Source organism: Chrysochloris asiatica, unplaced genomic scaffold, assembly GCF_000296735.1.
Source record: "Chrysochloris asiatica unplaced genomic scaffold, ChrAsi1.0 scaffold00087, whole genome shotgun sequence".
Lineage (NCBI taxonomy): Eukaryota > Metazoa > Chordata > Mammalia > Afrosoricida > Chrysochloridae > Chrysochloris > Chrysochloris asiatica.
In genome coordinates, this window is record NW_006408605.1 from 6,504,309 (window position 1) to 6,531,529 (window position 27,221).

Genomic DNA, 27,221 nt, shown 5'->3' on the forward strand with positions numbered 1-27,221 from the left:
AGTCATATCAACCTATTTCTAGTAATTTCATGTAAGCTGAAAATTATTTAGTTATTCTTGCAGAAAAAGACAAAACTGTATAAAATAAATTAAGTTTACTACTTATTATAGCAAAATATCAGATGTCCCTGCTAATATATAAGGTCTCTTTATGGAAAGTTTCATTTGATTGGAAGAGATACATATTTGTGTCTATTCCAAAGAGATATGACCCAATGGAATGCAGAAATCATCACACAACATTGTTACTATCACATGCAAGTTAAATTTTGCTAAAGATAATTCAAAAACAGCTGCAACAGTACATTGACAAGGAGCTGCCAGAGGTTCAAGCTGGATTCAGATGACGTGGAATGAGGGATATCATTGCTAACATAAGATGGATCTTGGCTGAAATACCAGAAAGCTGTTCACTTATGCTTTATTGACTATACAAAGGCTTTTGATTGTAGGGATCATGATAAGCTATGGACAATATTGTAGAGAATTTGAATATTCTGGAACACTTAATTGTGCTCATGTGGAACCTGTACATAGACCAAGAAGCAGTTTGTTCAAACAGAGCAAGGGGACACTGAATGGTTTGAAATTAGGAAAAGTATACACCAGGGTTGTATTCATTCATCATGCTTACTCAATTACTCAATCTTTATCTACGCAGTGGATTATACATAGAACAACAAGGCATCAGAATTGGTGGAAGATTCATTAACAACCTGAGATATACAGATGATACATACTTGCTTGCTGAAAATGAAGAAGACTTAAAATACTTATTAATGAAGATCAAAGATGACAGCCTTCAGTATGGATTGCGCCTCAATATAAAAAAGACAATAAAAACTCCTCACCACCGAAGTTTGACAAATGGAGAAAAGACGAAGTTATCCAAGATTTCAGTTTCATTGGCTCCACCATCAACCCTTATGGAAGCAGCAATCAAGAGATCAAACAGCATACTGCATTAGGCAAATCTGCTGCACAAGACCTCTTTAAAGTGTTCAAAATCAAAAATGTCCATTTGAGGCCTAAAGTGTACCTCACCCAAACCAAGGTATTTTCAATAGCTTGATATGCATTTGAAAGTTGGACAATGAATACGAAAAACCATAGAAGAATTTATGCATTTCAGTTATAGTTTTGGAGAAGAATACTAAAGGTACCTCAGACTGCCAGAACAACAAACCAATCTGTTTTGGACAAAGTTAGAAGCCAAGATGGTCAGGCTTTGTCTCTTATATTTTGGGTCATATTATCAGGAGGGATCAGTCTCTGGAAAAGGACATAGTGCTTGGTAAAGTGGAGGAACAGAGGAAAAGAAAATCCCCAATGAGATGGACTGGCAGAGTGGGAGCACAATAGGCTCAAGCATGGCAGCAATTATGAGGATGGTGCAGCACAGGGTGGTGTTTCATTCTGTTGTACACAGGGTCACTCTGGGTCGGAACCGATTCAATAGCATCTAAAAACAATCTGTTGTTTATACTTTTAATTTGTTTTAAGTTGGCATTTAAATTATAAAAGTTAAATACGTAGTGCAACCTGTTTTTTTCCTCTGTAACATTTGTAATCTCTACTAAACATAGAAAGTTCTTTCCTGGTTTCCACGGATATGAACACTTGGTCCAATTTGGGCCAGTCTCTTCAGCTCCCCCTACCAGATAACTGTTCTTTAGCAGAATGACACAATGAAGGAGACAGAGCTGTCATAGCAACAAACACATACTAAAAGTATTTTTCTATGACCTCCTGTTATTATGGAGTCCTGATGGCACCATAGATTAAGTGAGCTGCTAAGTTTGATGGTTTAAACCCATCAGCAAGTCTGCATGCTCCCATGAAGACTCACCATATCAGAAATCCTATGGACCAGTTCTACTCTGGGCTATGGAATTGGCTAGGAGTTGGAATCGACTTGGAGATGATGGGTGGATTTTTGTGTACTAAAGTCTCTTATCTGCCCATACTCTGATCTCTACCAAGGCCTGCTTAGTCAGATTTTCCTTTTGACTTTGCAATGTGCCCAGCATCCTCCTAATAAATTACTTTTATTCTTTATTTTAAGCAGGATCTGTTTTTATGACTTGCAGCTACAGAATCTGTCAATCATCAAATCTCCAATGCAACTAAAAATGACTGTATTGGAAGAGAAGAGGATCTGCTAGAAAACTAGACAAATGATCAAATGAATATGCTACAAGTCACTGGAAACACTATTTAATCTTGCTAGTGATGGTGCAGTGCTGTAGATAAGCACTGAAATGCTTATCTTAAACACTGGACTGTTAACCATAAGGTCAGTGGTTCAAACCCACCAGCACTCCTTGGAAACCCTACACAGGATGAATTAGAACCAACTCGATTAACACTTAACAACAGTAATTAAATTTAAAATCTTACTGAAATTACCCTCTAAATATAGAGGGTAATTTCAGTAAGATTTTACTTTTCCACATACTTCTGTGATGACGGGAATAGTCTACAACTGCACTGCTCAATATGGTTACCAAGCACTTGCGGTAGTAAATTTTATTTTAATTAAACTTCAAACTTAGTCACATGCAGCTGATGATTGGTTTGACCTCCCAAGATCCATGGTTCAAACTCACCAGCTAGTCCTCAGAATCCATATATAGGGTGGCTATTAGAACTGACTCAATAGCCTTTAACAACAACAACAACAACAACAACAACAACAGTAGTGGTGCTGTTCTTTAGCAGCACTGGGCTTCGAATCACAAAGTACAGTTCAAACCCACCCACCATGCACTGGAACTCTATATAGTGTCGCTATGAGTTGGAACCAATTCAATGGCACTTAACAACATCGTAGCTCAAAATTAACAAAATAAAAAACACCAGTGTAAATCTAGTATTTTCAGGTCACTCCTTCCCAGGAACTACATTCAGCATCTCAGCATCAAACTGCCATAGCTCTGAATTATCTGTGAATGTGAACACTATATGTTAGCGCTATTTTGATTTTATGTATCATCTGGTAGGTTATTTGGGGGGGTCTGGGAACACTCAAAAAATTTAATTGATTCTTAATTTTTACACCATTTTGGCTTATGAAAAATGTCAAGGAATGTTCTACTTCTGGGTAGCAGGAGAAACCTGAATTGCCATTTTATACATGAAAAAGACTGGAAAACACTACTTTAGTGGATCAGAGAGTCTTTCTTTACAATCTAGTTCCACCCTAGAAGGGGGTAACAAATTTTTCTCTAGTAATTCTATTTCCAGAGATTCTAAATTAGCAAGCTAGAACAAAAACAAAGTGAGTAAATTTTATGTAGAAATATACTTAAGCTATAAAGAAGGCTATAAATACTAAACTAACAGAAAATTCCTTAGCAAAGCTGTTTGTTTAAAATTTTCTTCTCCTTTTTTCATCAAGAAATAGCAATCTTTCACATATAGTTACAATGTCTGTGATATTGCTACTGGAATTTAGTGTACATCTAGAATGAAATGCTCAAAAACTGAAAACTCATTCAAATTGAAATACTACACCTTGTTGATGCTGTAACACCATTTGGTTCTAGGATGTTTTCAGTCATTCTTAATTGTACCACCTCTTGCAATTCATTTGATTTTTCTGCAGCCTCTTCTGGAAGTTCTTCTATAGGTTCCAGCTTTTCATCTTCCTCTTCTTCCTCAGATAGTTCATTAACCTTGATAGAGAAAGGAGAATTGAGAATTAAAATTTAACAAAACTTAACTCACATGTAAGGAGCTCTGGTAGCGTAGTGGTTACAAATCGGGCTGTGAACCGTAAGGCCAGCAGTTTGAAACTACCAGCTGCTCCACAGGAGAAAGATGAGGCTTTCTGCTCCCGTAAAGGTGTACCGCCTCGGAAACCCTGTACAGGGTCGCTATGGGTCGGAACCGACTCGACGGCACTTAACAACAGCAACGACAACAACTCACATATAAAATCTTACAATTCTTACAAATTTCTAAACACAAACAACTCATATTGTTGCTGTCCTTGTTTTCTCTTACTTCCTAGGGCCAATTTCTCTTAACGGAGTAATTCTCAGCTTTTCCATATTTAAAAAAAAATTGCCATGCAGGCAAACAATATTTTTAAGCAGGAAGTAATGGTTGCATTAAAACAACATGAAAATAAATAAGACCGCAACGATCAAAAAGTCTGCACATACTCATCAGTTTTGTAAATGTTAACAGTTACCAAAGACTTTTCATTGATCCTTCCGATTTCCATGTGTATTACAGAAGTCATTTTAATATGTGAAAATTTTTCCTTAAGCTGTTTGCTGTTTTAGAAAGCATCAGCTATTTTCTAAATGATTCAGTCTAAATTTTTCATGAAGGTATAGGGACCTACACCAGAGAAGAAATCACTGTTTTGATCGTTAGGCATAATTCAAGGTTCTAATTATATTCCTGTCTGAGACATAAAATATTTCCCATTATCAAAGCAGATAATAATTTTTAAGTAGATAATCACTCTAATAAACAAACACTGAAATGTTAGGAAAACAAAACCCAGTAAAATATTTCCAAGGGAGAAATATTTTTTAGTTTACTCCTAGAAGAAAACTACACAAAAATGGCCTCAGCATTTTATAAATACTAGTAGTTAAAAACAGGGAGAAGTAAAAGTATATTTTGTGAAATCTAGCCAAATAGACTGGAAATACCTAGAACCAGTTTGCCACTACATGTAGCAGTGGTGGTGGTTTTTACTGAAGACATGCAAATAAAGTTGCTAGAATATGATCAGAAAGAAATTTAATAGAATAATTACCCAAAGAAAGGTAAATATACGGTTATAATCATCCCATTATGAGTAAGTGCAGATTGCCTACTTTCAAGTATAAAGCAGCAGTAGTAGTTAATAAGCAGGCACTGGAGTCCGAAAGATCTACACTTGCATCTCTATTGTGTCCCTAACTATAACTATCTCTGGCATCTTTCGTTAACTTCTCCAGACTTATGTAAAATGATGTTGGTTGAAAGGATTAGACAGAATATAAAACTCCTCTGCACTGTCTACATACAATAAGCAACAAATAGCTACTATTATAACTGGAACAATTACCTTTATTTCTATAAAGTAGAGGTCCTAGTTTCTACTATCACACTGCTATTTTAAGAAATTACGTTGGTAACTGCCATCAGATACATCCTTTAGCAGTATTTCTCAACAACTGATGTACATAGGTCAGTAATCAGCTGGATCACAAAAAAATCATTATGAACAAAGTAGCTAATGACGTCAACTGTGAACCATTTCCATATATAAAGCATTTGTAAATTTATGTTGAACGTACTGCGATTATACATGATATCCCTAATTGCCCTCACAAAAACAACAATCTGGTGTAATAATAACAAATAAGACAACTGAAATCATTGCCTTAAGGAATTATTAACTGAGAGGTAAAATTTATATACAAAGGTAAAAACTTCAAGTAATGCATAAAAATTTTAAGCTATGTCAAATGGAAAATTATCTTCTTTCTCCATCTATGTATTTAATAAATTAGTGAACATTAATTAAGAGGATTAACTTAATGGGCATTCACCTGGTAACCTAAGGGGAAAAAGTACCAAGAAAATACTGTTTTTATAAATATAAAATGGGAATTATTGTGATTGATTATTAAAAGCTTGGATACAATAGCAAAATATTTAAAATACAGTTATTTAAACTGAAAATAAATGATTATTTTGTCAGTCTGAAAATTTTACATATATTTAAACATATTATATCAGCCTTTATCAGTCTGACTACAGTCAAAAGTCCATAGGAACTATGAAGTCTCAAACTTAATCATATTGAATATGTCATATTCAATATAATAAGCTGTTTACATTCCTCAGTACTTTCAACAATGATCACCAAATATGACATCAACAATAGCCTATGGATTAATTCCCCATCTCCCAACTCCCAAGCCTCCCAAATGTCACTTCCTGCAGTAGGAGTTTACTAAATTACTTTGGGCAAGAGTAAACATTACAGAGAGTCCTGGTGTGGCACTGCAGGATGAACACAAGACTGCTAGGTGCAAGGTCAGCGGTTCAAACCTACAAGCCACTATGTGGAAACTCTACACACGGTCGCTATGAGTCTGAACTGACTCTATGGCACTTAACAACATTAAAGACTTGGACAAAAATGCTCCCTCATCCCATACTAATACCTAAAATTTCCTCTAGATCCTCCATTTGTTTTTCTAAACCTGTCCTATGTATGCAGCTGCCTCAACTCCACTTATGGAAAACCCTCATCCATACTTACATCTCTTCTTTCTTTGACTGTTGTAATTCCCTTCTCTAGGGCCTTGTGAAATGCCTGTTCTCCAGACTCCAGCATGTGGAGAATGCTGCTACCTGCCTACTCAAATGTATAAAGAAAGATAATTATCACCTCCATCTTCAAACCACTCCAATGAATTCTCATTTATTTAAGGATCCTAGACAAAGAACCTGTCCACTTGACTCGGGTCATTTCTCAAACACTCCCTATATTCATTCATTTCTCTAATACTATTAACAGGAACATATGTCACCTTAAAAACTCCTAACAGCCAAATACATGCATTAATGGGATGAGACTCTGAAAGAAGAGTGTGCTGGATAAAATTTGCTTCTTTCAAGTCTCACACTCAGGAGAAGAGTCAAAGCACTAACATAATTATACCTTTGTATTATATCTCTAAAAACCCCATTGTCTTCCAGTTGATGACTACTCACAGCAATCTTATAGGACAGAGTAGAATTGCTCCATAAGATTTCCAAGGCTATAAATCTTTACAGAAGCAGACAGCTGTACCTTTCTCTCACAGAGCAGTTGATGAGTTCCAACTGCTAGTCTTTTAGTTAGCAGATGAGTGCTTAACCATTGTGTCACCAGAACTTCTAACTTTAAAAGCTGATAAGAAATTTGTTGTTGTTAGCTGCTGTTGACTCAGTTTTGACTTATAAGGACCCTATTATGCACAACAGAATGAAACATGCTGGGTCCTACACCTAAGAAATTGTTGTTGTTGTTGTCGTCAGGTGCCATCGAGTCGGAACCGACTCATAGCGATCCCATGCACAGCACAATGTCCGATCCTGGGCCAACCTCACTACCACTGCCACATTTGAGTCCATCAATGATGCCACCTGGCTGATCCATCCCGTTGGGGGTCCTCCTCTCTTTCTCTGACCCTCCATCTTACCCTGCATGACATCCTTCTCTAGCGACTGTTCTCTCCTGACAGTATGTCCAAAGTATGAGAGACGAAGTTTGGCCATCTTGGCCTCCAAGGAGCACTCTGGTTGCACCTCTCCAAAACAAGATCTATTGGTTCTTTTGGCAGTCCATGGCACTTTAAGTATTCTCTTCTAACTGCAATTCAAAGGCATCAATTCTTCTACAATCTTCCTTATTCACTGTCCAGCTTTCGCATCCATATGAGGTTATTGAAAATACCATGGCTTGGGTCAGGCGCACCTTAGTCCTCAAGCTGACATCCTTGCTCTTCAACACTTTAAAAAGGTCTTGTGCAGCAGATTTGCCCAATGCAATACATCATCTGATCTCTTGACTGCTGCTTCTGCGAACGTTGATAGTTGATCCAAGTAGAATGAAGTCCTTGACAACTTCAATCTGTTCTACGTTGATAAGAATGTTGTTTATTGGTCCAGTGGTGAGGATTAAAATACAACCAAATATGCTGCGTTGAGGAAATTTTACTTTCATTCAAATACCTTATAATTTCTGCTTCATGAAGTTATCAAATATGCTTTAAGAGGTGGTTGGGGATGGAGAGGGGGACTCCCTTCTACATCCACCAGAAGATAGGTGGTGAGTGCCTGAGACTACACCAACATGCAATCATCATCAATTAAATATATATAAATACAATGATACCAGAATGACTTGAGAAAAGAGACAAAAATTTCAGCTTACACAAAGAAACAAGACAGTGTGTCTCAAACAAGTGAAACAAACATAGAGCCAGAAAATACAATACCAAAAATGGAATCAGAACTACTTGATAAGAAATTTAAAAGAATGCTAGTTACCTTCAATGAACTGAGAGAAAGATAAAAAAACAAGGAAGAATTCAGGAAAATAATACAAAAACAAACTTACAAAATAAATGAAAAATTGGAACCCATACAAAAATAGCCATTAGAGAGCCAGATGATTCATATTAAGACTTCAGAAATAGATAATATATTTAAAGGGCAAATAATTGAATCAATGGAAGGCCAAACCAGTGCACTTGAAGACAAATCTCTAAATACTCATCTTCAAGTAAAAGAAAAATCAGAAAAAAATAACAGAAAAAAAAACCAAAATAAAGCCTACGATTTACGTGGGTCACTATCATGAAGAGTAACTACCGTGTGACTGAAATTCCAGAGCAAGAAAAGACCAAAATAAAACAGAACTGTCCTAGAGTTGCTGGAAGAACACTTTTCCTAACATCATGAAAGATAAGAAAACTGCCATTCAAGAAGTTAAATAAACTCCAAACAAGATAAACCTCAAGAGAAAATCACCATATTATAATCAAACTTTCCAAAACCAAAAACAAGGAAAAAATCCTGAGAGCAGCTCAGAAAATATTAAAATTTACCTACAGAGAACTAATAATACTAAGTTCTGATTTCTCAGCAGAAACCATGCAGGCAAGAAGACAATGGGATGGCATATATAAAACTCTACAAGAAACAAATTGCCAACTAAGAATCATGCCCAAAATTGTTCATCAACTATGACAGCAAAATGGGGGCATTTCTAGATAAAAACTAACACCAATCAATGACAGCTTGAAACAGTATACATGTCCCTATCATCCAAAACTCACCCCCCAGATTTAGAAGATACCAGTTTGCAACAAAGTAACAACAAAAAAGGAAATAATGTAGTTACAGAACTTCCAAATAAAGGGGAAATCAAGTAGATTTCAAAAATAAAATTAAATTAAAAATCAAATATAACTCTAAAGCTAGACCAAGCCCAACCTCTACCCCGCTAATATTAACTCTAGTCCGAACCATAACCCTAACACTAAGATGTAGCTATAGTCCTAATTCTAATTCCTTACTTACTCCACGCACCCACGCCCAAATAAAGGAGGGGAGGGGCTTTCAAAAATCTGTTCTTTGGTTATTGGTAACCCAATTGAAATTCAGAAACATAATTTTAAAGAAGAGATAAAACAGATTCTGGTAATTAGCAACATAGGTCTATATACATTATCTCAAGACCAATGGCACTACTCCATTTACTAAACATATTTTGCTCAATAAGCTTGTATTCTTATTTTAATGGGCTAATCAGTAGAATTCAATATTACCACCTGGTGTTGCTTAATTTAACCACTATACTATTTGTAGCACAAATATATTAGCTCAATTTTTACAATAAAGGTAAGATACGAGTATACTTCAGCATATAAGGAATTCATAGGAAAATAGAAATATCAGAGAATCATGTGACAACATAAGAGCAATAAAAAAGCATACCTTGCAGACTTTAAGAGTCAAAATACAAATACAAAGTCAAGTGGGCACCATCAATTTCTTACAAGTTAAATCATCTTAGAAATGTATACTGTTTTATTTTGAACAATCACTGGTTTTATTTTTTTTTTAATCATTGAACAATCTAAGGGAAAGAAGCAATATATACATAATTCCCCAATAGATGAGATTTCTTATGGGCATCAAAAGTCATTAAGTTTAAGGCGTTCCTAACTACTTGTCCTTTTCTTATCATTTTCTTTTAAGCAAGAGTAAGTTTGAAGACATGGATCAGTTCTTTAACTAAATCTTAAAGTCAGGAATTGCAATTCAGTGAATTACTTGATGTGGCTCTTTTAGCCACAGTCTTTATGATTCTCACACAATGTCTGGGGAGCCTGTGATACAAGTAAGACGTATGGAACATGTGACGACTGGAGGGTATGGGTTAGCTTGGAAAGCCATTATTTCCAGTACTGTGAAGTTGATCTTCATTTTGTGATTTGATGAAATCATCCTCTCCATTTTGTGATGTGTTAGAAATCCTACCTTCTATGTCTACTGTTAAAGCCTTATTTGGGAGAGAGTTGTCCATTATGCTAATGAGGCAGGATTAGGGTGAGATACATCTTGAATCACTACCTTACTAGAGGATGTGATTCAAGACACACACTCATTATCCTTCATCTCCTTACTGAAGCTACTATACCCTTGCTTGAGTCCTAAGTTTTATTTTATGACAGAGAAGTAAGTAAGGGGGCAGGGAGGGGGGACCTCACAACCATCAAGAGCCAGGAACAGAGTGTGTCCTTTGGACCCAGGATTCCACTATGTTGGGAACCTCCTAGACCCAGAGGAGACAGGGAAAGCTGTACACTGGAGATGATGAGCAGTAACAGAAACATGATGGCAGCAGAACCAGGAGAGCTGCAGGAGAGAGCCCACAGAGTGAGAAAGCCTTTAGGCAGGAGACTTGCTGGCATATTAGAGTACATCAGGGCACTTGATGGACTCAACACACAGAGCTACAGCTGAGCACCTTTGGACCAAGGCTTACTGATGCAGTGGGGTGCCTCTGCACACATACGGCAGAGCTCAAAGAGCTTTGTACGGCAGAGGCCAGATCAAGGGCGGCCCAGGACCAAAGAGAGTCTACCTATGGGTACAACTAAGAAAAGCTGTCCTGACCAAAGAACTGTTATGCATCCTATGCATCCATGTACCCGAATAGAAACTTGTAATTTCCCTAATAAACCCCATAACTATGAGTATGGCCATTGCAACGAATTACCGAACCAAGCAGGTAAGAAGAGAGGGCTGTGGGAGGAGGGACTATTGGTGTCAGAATTGCCAAAAACATTGGGGGGTAGAGGCATGCCTGACCTCTGCCTCATAGAAATCAGTCTTGGGCTGTTGATCTTGATCTTCTTCACCACTTGGGAAGTTAGAGGAGGTCAGACACCTTGGAAATGCCATTTTTACAGGAACTGTATATGATAATTGGAAACTTTCAAAAAAAAAAAAAAAAAAAAACACACACACACATACCAAAAGTTCATGTGTCACTAATCCAGGCTAGAAGTTTACCCATTTGGCTTACTTCACATATAAAAGCGCTTCAAAAATGCCATGGAAAAATAAAATCAAAAGACAAATTTTTTTTGCTAACTTTTTGAAGCCCACTTATTTGTATATGTGCACAAGTGATTTCATCCTCAAATTTAAAAGGGATGATCCAGTTCCTGTTTCAAGTGAGACGCAGGAAAATAGAGATAAAAATGTTTCCCTGAAGAAAACATGAAAAAGGAAGGTACAAACCACAAATATTTTATAAAGTTGAATCCATAAAGGTTCACAACAGTATAGAAACTTTTACAATTAACAGCTGGACTACCCAAAAAACAAAACTGAATTCACCTAATCAGAGCCAAGACATATCAGAACTAGTGAAACTATGTTTTAATATATGTTGTTTTATAATGTAATAGAGCAAATGAAAGGAAACAATCCAAATGTCCACTGATAAATAGTATGACAGTATAAATCACCATCTAAACCTGGAAACATTGGCGAGTAACAGGTATTCATAATTATACCAGAATGAATGCAGACTTAAAAAAGAAATGTTCTGGGAAAACCAGGCTATATATTCACCTCTGAATTGGAAGCTGATACATTAATTTAAAAAATTATAATGTTACACACTATATAATATACAGATACAGAATCTATAAAATAGGGAACTATGCAGATGTAAAAACAAAATATATTACCTATAGTCTGTTAAGAAAAACTCCTCAGCATACACTATTAATTGATATAAAGGTATACAAACCGTTTGCAAGCAAGATATGCTACTTTTCCTATTAAATCTAGAAAAGCATGTAAAAATTCAGTAAGGGAGGGAGAAAGCTGTATAGGGAAGAAATGGGTACTGGTAAGAGGAAAGGTTTTTTGTTTTTTAATTTTAAGGACATGACTTTTTACTGTACATTAAAAAATAATAAAACAGGTAAATTATTACCCATTGAAAATAACAGCCCTACCCCATGCCCAAATCAAATAAGCCAAACACTTAACCAAATAAAAAGTTTGCTAAGCAAAAAACTTAAGAGTAAAATAAAAACCTCCACAAAGACCTCCATCACAATTCTAAACCTCGATTAATGTGGCTTTACAATAAATTTCATAAAGGAGAAAATAACTAGAATCTTTGTACAATCTCAACCATCAGACCTAACAGTAACAAAATGTAGTGTATCCTGAGAAATAGATTTTAATATTCAAGAATCACTGGAGTTACGCAAGATCTGCAACCTCAACTATTAATTCTCCAGGTACTTCTCATTTAAGACAATGACTGTACTGCTATATTAATTTGCTATTTTTTAATCCTCAAGAAAAATCTCTAAGAATTAAATTATAACTAATATAATAACCCCTATATGGAAATTCCATTTGTTAGATCAGCTACCAAGTATTTTCATTTTATTTTTCCACCCTACATTTATTTAAAAAATTATTTCCACAAACTTTGTATTGAATCTTTACCTTTTATTTCTTATCCTTTGCCAACGTTCCTGTTAGCAGTTTCTTTGAAGGTGAAAAATATACAAAAAATATGCACTATTCTAACAAAATAAATAATTCTTAATAAAAGGAGACAACAAAAACTCTACCATATACTCTGGTTTCAATATCTTTTCCATATTATCCAAATTAAGGACAAAAAGCAATTTGGAAAAAAATAGCACATTTGTATATTTATAAATATGCCATTTATTGATTAGCTATAATAACCAAGAAAATTATTTCTAGTTAAATTTCACATAAATTTATATCCATCTCCTAATTACATATGCTTTTTAAAAAAATCACCCTCCAAGCTGAGTATTTTAAATAATCTCACCTGTTCCGTAATTGAACTCAAATCATTAGATGAAAAATCTTCCTCTTCGTTCTCAAAAAACTCATAGTAATTTTCCAGAAGTCCAGCCATTATCCTGCTTACTATTTCTTGCTCTTTCAGATCTTCCACATCTGTGTAAATGCTAAGAATAAAAGTTCAAACTGAATTCAGAGGCAATCAATTGAGTCACTTTACGGATTTGAGCAGTTTATATCATCATTCTGTACCTCAGTTTTTCTACCTGTAAATCTTACCTAAATCTGTACCCTGTTCACAAAAATGTTAGCTTTATCAGATGTGTTATAAAAATGTTTCATCAAGCAGTCTATGATCCTTGGGAGGCAAAATAATTCTATTTCATAAATCCTTTTTTTTTTTTTTAATTAAACAAAAATTTATGAAACAACTTACTGGAAGACATCTGGACCAAAGACAGCAGCCAAAGAATTTGAAGACCAAATTTCTTCATGATGTGATGCTACATTGGCTAAAAATCTACACAGAAACTTTAACAAACTGTAATTAACAGGTGGAAGCTGTTGCAAGAGGAACCTCAACTTTCTTCCAAATTCATCTTCATTATTATAATCTATAAAACATAATGACAGGCTTTTTTAATGAAGTTAAACCAAAGCTCAGATATTTTGCCAGGTTCACATTACTCTACCCACATCATTCTTTTACTATAACAATTCAAAACCTCCCCACTTCCTCTACCAGAGGCTAAATGACTTAGGGCGTTGCATTTCACTCATTAAGTGGGGGAAAGGAGTTCCAGAAGAAGATGAAGAAAAATTATCAAACCCCTCAATTGCTGAAGGATGTTTCCCCATCTATTTATCATTGGCCCCAATTCATATTTTCTATATATACAAGGGTGCATCAAAAAGTTTATGGAAAAATGGAATAAAGACACTGGAATTTTTTCCAAAAACTTTTTGAAGCTTCCTCATATATGCGTGGTTTTAGTTTTCAATATACTGTCTCTTACATGATTACTCTGGTATTTCCTAATAAGTGCCAACTACAACGAATAAACCCAGGTCAGTCAGCACCAACTAGTGAGCAAAACAGAAGGAATATGAAGTTGCTAACAATATCGGTGATACTTTCCAACTTGGATATATGGCAAAACAACGAAGGACAGGGTAACAACAGTGACTTTCTTTTTCCATGGTATCCTGAAAAGAACTACCAACTTCAACATTATTAACAGAACTAAATTAATATGCCTTTTAGTTCTCTCTTATTTGCTTTTCTCATCTATATTACTATTGGTTTCTATTTATCAACTAAATTTCCACTAGCAAAAGCTAAGCCTTATATTTATTATGTCAATGAGTTTTCAGTAACAAAAATCAACAAAATAAAGCTGCCATCAAGTTGATTTTGACTCATGGTAACCTCATGTATTACAGATCTATATTAAATTTTCTAACTGTAATTTCTACATAAGGGGTCCTGATGGTGCCATAGTTAAAAACACTCCGCTGCTAACTGAAAGCTCAGCAGTATGAACCCACCACAGCTGCTCCACATGAGAAAATTGCAGCAATCTGCTTCCAAAAATATTTTTAGCCTTGGAAACCCAGTGGGGCAGATCTACTCTATCCTGTACAGTCACAATGAGTTGGAATTGACTTGATGACAGTGAGTTTGGTTTTGGTTTTCTAACCTTTACCAAAACAAATCACCAGGTCTTTCTTTTGAAGTGCTAGTGGGTAGATGTGAACCACTGACCTTTAGGTTAAGTAGTTCTGTATAAACTCCACTTGACTGTTAAGGGCCACCTTTGGGAGAGATGATTTCTCAAAGGTACCCTTACAATGTGGCGCAAATGGTTAAACAGTGGATTACTAACCAATAGGCTGAAGATTCAAACCCACCTAGAGTCATCTCAGAAAACAGGCCTTTAAAACCTATGAAGTATAGTTTACTGAGTCAGAATTGACTTGACACCAACTAACAACAATCCTCAAAATGGAGATTTATTGCTTTAACCGTGAGAACCAACACCATTATATTTCTTTTTTTTCGTCAGTCATAAAATTAATTTACAGAAATATTTATGGCAAAAGATATAGTCATAATATTGGCCACCTCTGCAAAATAACCCAAGCCCAAGAAGTTAGATAGTCAAAGGAGTTTAAATTAAAAATTAAAATATAACCAATAGTAACTCTTCCATACTACAATTGTCCATTCAAATGCATCAGTACTTTGATTTTATAATCATCATGGGACAATCCCTAGACTAATTTTTTTAAACTTGTTGCTTACAACTGGAAGACATTTTTAACCTAAGTGTTCAAGACAAAACAACATTTAAGAAAATCATGTATACCAAGTCAAAAACAAGTGAGTAGGCAATCATTACCACAATTATGAGTATAACAAAACACTACTATGAGTGTAACAACACAAACAATTCTATGTAATAGTCTTTCTATTTTGTCATCATTTAACAGTATTTATATAATTATGTCCTGGTGTGGCACTGTAGGATAAAGCGCTGAATCACAAGGTCAGTTTGAACCTCAAGGTTGGCAGTTCAAACTCACCAAACAGCTATGAGCCAGAACCAACTCAGTGGTACTTAATAACATATATATCATGCTTAGGAGCCCTGGTAGCACTGTGGGATACGCACTAGACTGCTAACCTCAAAATAGGAGGTTCAAATCCACCAGATACTCTATAGGAAAAAGATGAGCGCCCCCGCCCCCCCGCCTATGAAAATTTACAGTCTCAGAAACCCTATATAGATTCGTTATGAGTTGAAATCAACTTGACATCAGTTGTAGTTAAGTGCTGTCCAGTTGGTTCTAACTGATGGTGACCCCGATATAAGGTTTCTGAGGAGCAGTGGATGGGTCTGAACTGCTGACCTTATGGTTCCAAGTCCAGCGATGATCCTACAGCACCACATAATTATTATGTTTATTTACATTATCTACTTCTCCTCTATCATCTTTCCTTCCTTTAGAATTTTATTCTATAAGCGCAGCAATTTTTATCTAGTTTTGTTCACTGCTGCACACACAAACCCAACCCATTGCCATCTAATCAATGCCAACTCCTAGCAGCCCTACAGGACAGAACAGAATTGCCCTACAGAGTTTCCAAGGAGTTCTGGTGTGGCACTGGAACACAAGATCTGTTTGGACCACAAGCTCAGTGATTCAAACTTATCAGCCACTTCTTGGAAACCCTATACAGAGCTGCTAGGAGTTAGAATCAACTCATCAGCACTTAACAACATCAACAACAGGGTTTCTAAGACTGTCAATCTTTATGGGAATGACTGCCACATTTTTGTCCTTTGGAACGGCTAGTGGGTTTTAACCACCAACCATTTGGTATATACCTGAGCAATGTTAACACTGTGCTACCAAGACTTTTTGCATCTAAAACATCAAGCACATAGCAGGTGCTCAACAAATATTAATCAATAAGCTGAATAGAATAAAAAAAGATACTAATCTACACAAATGCTTGGTTTAATGGGGGTAGTAAGATTGTGGGCAGGCTGGCGCATTAACCCACAGAGCCACACCAAGACTTCCCTATACAGGGTCGCTATGGGTTGGAACCGACTCAAACAGCATTTAACAACAAACAGCAACAAAGATTGTGGGCAATACTATTTTTATTTGAAAAACTTTCATGTTGCTCAACTTTGTAGTACATTTCTCTACTACATAAAAATGTTTATATAACTACCAGGCTACTTCTGAAGTCTCTTCAAATAAAGCAGTGAAACATTTCAAAAAATATAAACTACAATACAAATTTTCTTATATTTCTCTGCTTTGAGTTTCTACCCTAGCTAAACCAAGTTGTGGGGACTATACATTCCAAACTAATTTTGGAAATGCTACAACAAATCCACAAACCTGAGAACTGCGTTTTCTACCAAAACATAATGTTAACTAATCGGACAAACCATTATGACCTAAAGCTGAAGTTCTCAATCATGGATATTTTTTCTCCCAGACATGAGACAATGAATAAAAACTTTTTTTTATTGTTACAACTTGGGTGCAGGGATATTATTGGCATTTAGCAAGTAGAGGCCAGGGGTACTGCTAAACATCCTACAATTCATAAGACAATAATAAAACACAGAATTTAGCCAGTTCAAAATATGAGTAGTGCCAAGGTTGTGAAACTCTGGTCTAAATAAAAGATGAACGCTACACTGAAGTATGTTGATACCACAGAGGAATGAAAAACTACCTTTTAAAAACACTAGCTGAAATGCAATTTCAACAATCTTAAAAGCAATAACTTTCTCATGTATTTGTGAGCATTAATTAAAACAGACATAATATTCATCGGGAATCTTTGTCCAAAGACCCAGATTCCTCTCCAAAAAGAATGACTAAAGGAAGAATGAATAAGAGATATTATATTACAACATAAAAGCAAATACCACCTCAAGTACCACCAGATTGGACTTCTGGTGTGGTGCTGTAGGACAGCACAGGACTGCAAAGTCTGTTTAAACCACAAGGTAGGTGGTTCAAACTCACCAGTCACTCCTTGGAAACCCAATACTGGGTTGTTGCTATAAGTCTGAACTGACTAGATGACACTTAACAACCACAGATTATCTACATAGCCTCTAAAGAAATGGGTGTGTGTTCATATAAGCTGTGAATATTAAAATAAGAATAAGGGAGATACTGTAATTTCATGAGTGTGAAAACAGTGCATGATGGTGTCATAATTTTAAATGAATACAAGTCAAAATGATAATCCTAGTGACAAAGGAAATAGCTTCCGATAGGCAGTATCAAGGAAATTCAATAACTTTACTACCATTAAATCTTACTTCAATTATCCATTTGCAAATTTCCATTCAAGCTTGAAAGACCACCTGATTCCTACAACTTGAAAGAATAATCTGTGATTCACCTAACAGAGGAACATGGAAATCTATCACTATAAAAACATAAAGAATGGACCATAAAAACAAAAAGAATGGCCCTAGAGTCATTAAGAAGACTCAGAAAACCAATACATTTAATAGATGCAAAATCCTTCGTAAGTGACTCACTATTCTAACAGAAAAAATTCCTATAGGAAAAATAATTTGACTCATAAATTCAAATAAAAAAATGTTTGTCAGGAGATAAAAAGAGAGACTTTGAAAAAAGGTGACATTACTAGTGATACTTCATTTTGAAGCCCGCTTTTCCATTCAGAAGGCTCAATAGAGAAAAAACAACACATCAGGTTAATCATTTCTGAATATAGCAAGTTTAAAGTGAACTCTATAATCTAGCTGAACAGAAAAAATATATGTAAAAGGGACACAAAATGTCCTTGTGTTGACCTTTAATATGTAAATCAGAGACAATCAATAATTTGTTAAAATTTCAGAAAAATAAGATGAATATACACTCTTAAAAGGAAATATCATTTCTCTGACTACACTGCTTAAGGATGCACATACAAATTCTAACTTCCAAAATGACCGTGATAGGCATAAAGGAGGTAGTTCTGAATTTTTCCAGAAGCCTAAATTCAAAAATTAAATACAGCTCCATAATTCCAAGAAAACAATTCAAGATACAGATGAATATCCTGTGCCAACTTGATATACTATCCTATATAACATAAAACAGCCCCTTCATTACACAATACCTTTTGGTTCTATCAACAGAGCATTTCATCATTTCTTGGTACCCTTGCTTTCTGCCTGGGTTGCCTTCTGTCTTTGGCTAGGAAGTTCTATCAAACCAATAACCAACATCTTCTGCTATTAATAAACATCCTGTCACACACGACAGGATGTTTATTTTTTTTCCTATTTTGTCTACCCTCTTAGTCTTTATTCTTGTTCTCTTCCCTATTTTGTTTCTCCTTTTACCCTCATCTGAGGCTTGGTGATGGTGATTATGTGCCGTGGAGTTGGTTCCGACTCATAGCAACCCTATACAGGATTTCCGAAGCTGTAAATCTTTACAGGAACAGAAAGCCTCATCTTTCTCCCATGGAACAGCTAGCAGTTTCGAACTGCTGACCTTAAGGTTTACAGCCCGATTCGTAACCACTACTTGTTCTCTTCCCTATTTTGTTTCTCCTCTTACCCTCATCTGAGGCTTAGCAGGACCTATTATAGAAAGTAAAAAGGATTACAGAGGTTCATTATCAGACGATACAAACCCTAAGAGCAACTGATAAAATAAGACATTAACCTCAGATCTACTATAATTACTAAAGAGTACATATTTTGAAATAATGATGACTGATGAGTCAAATTATGATACCTTGAGAAAGCTGCATCAAGTGAATATGCAAACTACCAGGGATAACCGGTTCTGGAAGTTCTTGAAGGAAAAACCTAAGAAGACTGATAGCTGAGGGAACATCTGCTTCCTTAACCAAATCCACCTCTTCTCCGTTGTCGTATCTCTGGCGGAGCCACTCCACTGTCTCAGCATTTCCATTGACTTGAAAAAGTCCTTGTTGCTCCAGACCTCCTACATTAATTCAAGGCAAAAGTTTAAAAAAAGCTGCAATTTTGATTATTTGGATATATATATACTCATTTTCCAATCAACTTAAAACTTTCAGACGTTTGGAAAGCCATTCATGGCTACCCTTATTTGGTTAAAAACCTTCAAATCACATGTCTAGAAATACATTATCTTTGTCCTCGGTGATATTCTATTTTATCCCACCCCTTATCATCCATTAAAAATATTCCTATCACTCCCACTAAAAATGTTTTAGACTTATCAACTATCATTTTTAAATATACGAATCTGAGTAAAAAAACAAACTAAAATGTTCAATTTTTTGTTATTGTTTCTTCTCATTATATTTTAGAGCTGATACTAAAACAAAACAAAAAACTAAGATCTAAAAGAGAAAAGTTGTGTTATAAAAACAAAGGCTAGCCTTCAAAGTAAGGAAATGTATACCATGTTCCTCAATATAGTCCACAACGTGGCGGACTATGAACGGAACCTCATTGTCTGGATGTCCTCCCTGCTGCAGCTCATCAAGTGGAATTCCAAATATTTTGTTAGCAAGATCGGAGTTGCAGTTACTCAAGGAAGGGGAGGAGCTCTTCCTCATATCTTTTTTGCAGCCAGAAATCAAAGCTGTCTTTTCTGCCAAATGAAAGACCAAAAAAAAAAAGACTACAATGATTAACAGGTGGCAATATGGCTAAATACATTAAACATTAAAGACAGATGCTTTACACCTGAATGGCCCATCATCTATTTAAATATTTTCCAGTTATCAGGCCCATAGCATGTTCCACAAATAAATCTCTAATTCAATTAAGTATTTCTATACTATGAAGAGTTAGTTGTGAATGCTTTCTTTAGTGTTTGCATATTTATCAACCAACACTGATAAAATTTATCAACCGAAACTTAACAAGAGGCATTAAAGTGCCACAGACATATATATGAAGGGATAAATTTGGCTCTAAGAGGGTCTTTCTGACCAAGTTTATTAATAACACAGGAAACAGCCAAACCCAATCCATCTCTGAATTCTTGCTATATGAACATTATCTAACCCCTCAATTCATGAGCATCCAAACTGGAAAGAATCACTTCTTATGATGGATCAATAACCACTTTATAAACAATCGGCTAATAAGAACAGGATTAACAAGTTCTTATTTCTGCATGACAGAACATCCAAATACGTTTTTTCTAGAAAAAGGCATTTTTCCAGTTCTTAAACATTGTCTTATCAACACTGTTGTCTCATAATTATTCTAAAGAAAAATATCCAAAGACAGTGTAGTTCAGAATAAAATTATGTCTTAGTTTTATCAATAAAGAAATTAAGTGGGAATAAACAATTATCTCAATGATTGCTTACATAAGCAGTGTCGGTGAAAAAGTAATCACCAGAAAATAAATTTTATTATACAATAAACATTTATGACGTTTAATGTGGTAAAGGATTATGTTTTTCAATACAGGAAAAAAAAAATACTTTTAAAAAGTTGAGAATGGACAAAATAACACCAGTTGGTCTTTTTAAAAAAAAAAAAAAAAAAAAAATCACTCCAGAGAAATAATCCCTGTCACTGCAAGAAGAAGTTTAACAGAGCAATAAGAAAAGAAAAATCTACTCAAGCATCTACACAAGACCCACATGTAAATTATAATAGGTGGGTCCAATGGTTCAAGAGAGTATCATAATACATTTGACTAGGAAACAGTCCAGCCAACTCACAGAAACAGTCCAAATTAGCTTAGAGGCAGCAAAATGTCATCAATTTACAGTCTTAGAAAAGTAACATCCACTATTTGACAATCTGGTACAAGCTAATAATTACAAAATCTCAAGTTAATAAACAGCAGCTACAATCATTGGGGGCCAAACTCCAAAATCTATAGATTCAGAACATGGGATAGAGTTACCATTTTAAAAACTTACCTTTGAGTACTTAAACACCTAAGTTTAAAAAATGGCTTCTGCACCAGCTACCCTCAATGAGCAAGCATTCTTCTGTCATTTATGGCTGTTTGAGGTTATGGCAGAAGATCAGCCTGTAGTTCCTCATTGAAGAAACGCAGAACTCGATCAGTACTTCAGCAGTTAATCTAAAAGAAAAAAAACACACATAATTATTTCAATTTTCCACAATATCTTTAACTGTTAAAAGAGACTAGAACAGGCAGTGAAATCCATTTAAGAGATTTCCTATACTAAAAGATATTCTTCTTCCTTATATAGAGGCAAAATCCTACATAAGGTTTCAGGTTCTTATGATGACTAAAATTGGATAAGAATCTTTCAGCTACACAATAAAAAACTTAAGAATAAAAAAAGAACAAGAATCTTTCAGCTAATCCAGAACCTTCTGAGGTGGAACATTCCCACTTGAAAGAACATGCAGACTAGCCCAGAACGACTGGAGAAACGGAAGATACATCCTGAAAGAAAGACTAGCAGGAAAAAGCAAAAACAGCAGTCTGTTTGGCTATTACAAGAATAAGCAAGCTTGTTCCATGGGGAGCTATCAAGGCAAGCAATCAAGTCCCTTCAGGACAAACCTCCTTCCAAGACTAAAACTCAAAAGGAACACATAAGCAGGCATGTAAGCTAGCTGGAAACTGCATTTGTCTACATATGAGTGGAAGTGGAACAAAGTCAGTAATGCAGATATGGACTGAGTTCGACCACATTCCATAGATTCCTGTTGACCTTGACATGAGAGAGAGAAGAGGAATTGCTGTTTGGTCTGAAGTTTGGGGAGATTTGGGAACTCCTGAGCCCATGGACATCGACGTAGCTATGGAGGGCTAGAGCTGAAAGTGAAGTGACCAGCTGATATGACTTGGGGGGGGAGGAGCAGCACAAGAACAACCAAACTTGCAGATAGTACCCATTTGACCTAGCTTCGATGGCTTCATGACCAGAGCTTGACTAGAGGAAGACAATGAATTTGATAAAGGAAGCAAATGTAACTTGATACAACTTGATGAGCTTGACCTGTACCTTATGGATGTAGTAGCTGAAAATACCAACCAAGATGGAAGGACTCTTCACATAAAGGATCAAGCCTATCCCCTCTGTATACAGGGGACTGGAAACTTAAGACATTGGCTACCATACATAATTATGTGTGGTTATAATGGGGTGGGGCTCTAAAGTAGATGGCTCAGTTTCAGAGTGTGCAGGGAAAGGTAGAATCTCCACTGAACAGTTTTCATCTTGTCTAGGTGGGTCTGGTGTAAGGAAATTGGGATAAAACTGATTCAATAGTAATTGTTATCATGACTACAAGCGATTGCCACAATTGTAAAGGTAGAAAATTTGTAACATAAAGGGGAGAGCAGTTAATCTTACATTCCAAGAACTGAGTACCCCTTACATTCCAATAACTGAGTACCCCAAGATCATCAAGAGAAAAGAGCATGCGTGGTACATGGGACCCTAACCAGAGAAGCAATGACACCAGAGATGATGACATGGAGAGACAGAGCAGCTGAGGACTCTGTATTCATGGAAAGAGAAAGGCTATGTGCTGGCGGCCAAGAGGCTAGCTTACAGAATGTGCCCTTTGGTTGTTTAAATGCTTATATATTCCTGAGTGCTTCTGTGTACATAAAAAAAAAAAACAAAAAAAAAACAGAGAATAGAAGCAAATACTGTTAAATGACAATACATGGAGGAGATTGTAATCACTGCAATGCAACAAAACACAACAGGATGAGTGCAAAACCAATGTCCTCCCATGTGAACTATCATTCAATTCACAATAAAAAAATTTAAAAAAAAAATCTGTCAGCTAAATAGAATAAATGCATAAAGGATTTACAAAGAAGAATCTCTGATAGTACACATCTTCAGCGACTACATCACTCAATCCAGTTTCCTCAATGGAGACATTCTGTCTTTCTCTCAGTCCTTCCTTATTCCTTATATAGTCTCAGAACTAAACAGAGATGATCAGAGTCAAAGACATCATTTAAACTTGGAGTATGGTATCACTGTGGAGTCTTGGTGTGGCGCTGTGGGTTAATGCATCAGACTGCAAAGCCATTTGAACTTCAAGGATGATGGTTCAAGCTCATCAGCCACTCCTTGGAAACCCTATACAGGGTCGCTATGGGTCAGAACCAACTCAATGGCACTTAACAACCATAACAACGTAGTACTGTAGCACTGGACATCAAGGTCAGTTAGAACTAAAAGGATGGCAGTTCAACCTCACCAGATAATCCTTGCAAACCCTATACAGGGTGGCTATGAGTCAGAACCGACAAAATGGCACTTAACAACAACATACTTACATACTTTATTTTTTTTGTGTGTGTATACACCAGCTTGTCTAATCTTTCTTATTTGAAGAGAAATTACCAGAACCAGAATTAGTTACAATTACACCATTTTGTAGATCTGTCTCTAGATTTCCTTACTATTGTTGTTGTTGTTAGGTGCCATCAAGTCAGTATCAACTCATAGTGACCTTATGCACAAAACGAAATACTGCTCAGTCTTGGGCCAACCTCACAATCACTGTTACACTTTGAGCTCACTGATGCTGCGACTGTGCCAATCCACCTCGCTGGGGGTCTTCCTCTTTTTCTCTGACCCCTCCACCTTACCAAACATAATATCCTTCTCCAGTGACAGGTCCCTCCTGACAATATGTGCATGCTATAAAAGACGAAGTCTGGCCATCCTAGCTTCCGAAGAGCACTCTGGCTGTACTTCACCCAACACAGATTTGTTCTTTTGGCAGTCCACAGCATGTTCAATATTCACTATCCAACACCACAACTCAAATGCATCAATTCTTCTACGGTCTTCTTTATTCACTGTCCAACTTTCGCATACATATGAGGGTTACTGAAAATATCATGGCTTGAGTCGGGCACACCTTAGTCCTCAAACTGACATCTTTGCTCTTCGACACTTCAAGAAGGTCTTGTGCAGCAGATTTGCCTAATGCAATACGTCCTTTGATTTTTTTGACTGCTGCTTCCATGAGTGTTGATGGTTGACGTGAGAAAAATGAAGTCTTTGACAGCTTCAATTTTTTCTCCATTGATAAAAATGTTGTTTATTGGTCCAGTGGTGAGGATTTTTGTTTTCTTTACATTAAGATGTAATCCATACCCAAGGCTCTGGTCTCTGATCATCATCAGTAAGTATTTTAAGTCCTCTTCAGTTTCCACAAGCAAATTTGTATCATCTGCATACTGCAGGTTGTTAATGAGTCTTCCTCCAATCCTGAGGCCACATTTTTCTTCAAATACTCGGTTTATATGAGTTGGAACAGACTCAATGGCACCTAACGACAATGACAAAAACCCTAAACAGAGTAGCTATGAGTCGGAACTGACTCAAAAGCACTTAATAACAACAATGTAACTATAGAGAAGTCATTTTCTTAATCAATTATATAATCAATTATATTTTAAAAGTAATAATACAAATTATACTTTAATACTACATAAATATAATTCTTACTCAATTATTCAAATATATAGTATTAAAAACCATTACCACACAATACTCACCATTAATTTAATTTTTAAGATAATTTCTATAAAAAGCTGTAATCTGCATAAAACACAGTACTAATATTTTGTTTTTATCACAGTAGTACATTTTTTTCCCCACTAACCCTTCTGAACTTTGTCTTTAGGTAACTTGAACGATGGATCATGCCATAGCAAACATACCTTACTTATGTTGTTGATCCCCCTATATACCTTATATAGCTATCTAATGCTTAGCTGAAAATTGGAATATAAGGGTGAGTTTCGCTTTAGACCTGAATGTCCAGGGTTCCTCCAGTCTCTTTCTGGCCAGTAAACCTCATCTTTTCTCTGATTTTGAGTTTTAATATACATTTTCTCTCACTCTAACCAGGACCTTTTTAATTTGATCCCTTTCAGAGTAGTTGGTAGTGGTAGCCAGACATAATCCAGTTCTTCTGGTCTAAGAGTTGTGTAGACTGATGTTCTTGTGAGTCCACTGGACTCATTGATTCCAAGTGCCTTCATTTAATCACTATTCTTTCCTCCACAGAGGGAGAAATCAACAGATGCACCTTAGATGGCCACTCATGAGCTATTAATATCCCAGTTGCTATTCACCAAAGTAGGATGCTGAATATTTTCTTTGTGGACTATGCTATCACAAGTGACAAAGTGTACCCTGAGACAACAGCCCTGAGCCACCAGGCCCAACAACTCATTGTCTCAAGATGTTGGATAATGTCTAAGAAGTTGTCATCGTTTTCCCCCAGTGCTCCACCACATCCATAGGTGTTCTGCAACAAAGGTTAATACATACCCATAACACAAATATCCTCTGTGAAACCTTTACATATTTGTAGGTATATGCCTGCTCTGCCTCTCATACCTGTTCACTCTGTGCATCTGTCCATGCATCTATATGTAGAACACTGCTGTTGCAGGATTGTGTATATAGCAGTACTTACCTCTGTTCTCTTTCATCTTTTCCTTTCTCCCTTTGTCTTCACCTGTCATTATTTTTCTGCTCATCTCCTCCCTTTCTTGTATTCTGCTTCCCCATCACCAGAGTTAACATACGTCTACCCTCTAGTCAGTGAATTACTTATTCTCCCTTCCCTCTCACCCATTTTGTTGTGCCATCCAGTTAGTTTTGACTCATACTGAACCTGTATAGGGTTACCACAGAGTGGCTGGTGGGTTTGAACCAAAAACTTTGCAGTTAGTAGTCCAGAGCTTATCCCATAGCATCACACCAGGACTCCCTCCTCCCTATATCCATCCCTGGCTATTATCAAAGAATGTTTCTTATAGTATGAAAACTTTTCCTTGAGTTTTTACAAGAGTGTCTCATACAATATTTTTCCTTTCAGGATTGACTAATTTCGCTAAGCATAAAGCGCTGAAGGTCAGTAGTTCAAACCCACCAACCTACACGGTCACTATGAGTCAGAACTGACTCGACAGGATTTAAAAACAACAACATTGGCTAATGTGGACCAATAAATAACATTATGATAAATGAAGAAAGGACTGAAATTGTCAAAGCCTTCATTTTGCTTGGATCCACAATCAGCATTCATGGAAGAAGCAGTCAAGAAATCAAACAATGTATTCCATTAGGCAAATCTAATGCACGAGAACTCTTGAAATTGTTCAAGAGCAAATATGTCACTTTGAGGATGAAGGTGCCCTGACCCAAATCCTGCTATTTTCAATTGCATCATAAGCATGAGAAAGGTGAACAATGAATAAGGCAGATTGTAGAAGGAATTGATTCATTTGAGTTATACTGTTGGAGAAGAATATCGATAGACTGCCAGAACAATCTGTTGAAAGAAGTTACTTAGAAGGATGGCAAGATTTCATCTCTAATTGTTGTTGCAGTTGTTAGGCGCCATCGAGTCAGCACCAACTCATAGCGAACCTATGTACAACAGAATGAAACACTGCCCAGTCCTGGGCCAACCTTACAATTGTTGCCACACTTGAGCCCACTGATGCTGCCACTTTGCCAATCTATCTCGCTAGGGTCTTCCTTTCTCTCTGACCCTCCACCTTACCAAACTTGATATCCTTCTCCAGTGACTGGTCCTTTTTGACAATATGCCCAAAGTATAAGAAACGAAGTCTGGCCATCCTGGCCTCCAAGGAGAACTGTGGCTGCACTTCATCCAACACAGATCTGTTGGATCTTTCGGCAGCCCATGGCACTTTCAATATTCTCCTCCAACACCGTAACTCAAATGCATCAATTCTTCTACAGTTTTCCTTATTCATTGTCCAGCTTTTGCACGCACATGAGGTTATTGAAAATACCATGGCTTGGGTCA

At 36.3% G+C, this 27,221-nt stretch overlaps 1 protein-coding gene across 3 annotated transcripts in view; it reads right to left on the reverse strand.

Annotated features, from left to right (window-relative positions):
* Nucleotides 1-27,221, reverse strand: part of FAM13B (family with sequence similarity 13, member B) — a 158,288-nt gene that overhangs the window by 66,838 nt on the left and 64,229 nt on the right. For 2 of the 3 annotated variants that reach the window (XM_006866106.1, XM_006866107.1), the window contains exons 2-7: nt 21,332-21,498; nt 19,846-20,037; nt 19,189-19,401; nt 13,322-13,499; nt 12,911-13,052; nt 3,517-3,677 (exon numbers count right to left, since the gene is read on the reverse strand). In XM_006866106.1, coding sequence (XP_006866168.1) covers nt 3,517-3,677; nt 12,911-13,052; nt 13,322-13,499; nt 19,189-19,401; nt 19,846-20,002 — 851 coding nt within the window. In that variant the 5' untranslated portion in view covers nt 20,003-20,037; nt 21,332-21,498. The remainder of the gene's footprint in view (nt 1-3,516; nt 3,678-12,910; nt 13,053-13,321; nt 13,500-19,188; nt 19,402-19,845; nt 20,038-21,331; nt 21,499-27,221) is intronic. The other variant, XM_006866108.1, reaches the window with a different exon arrangement.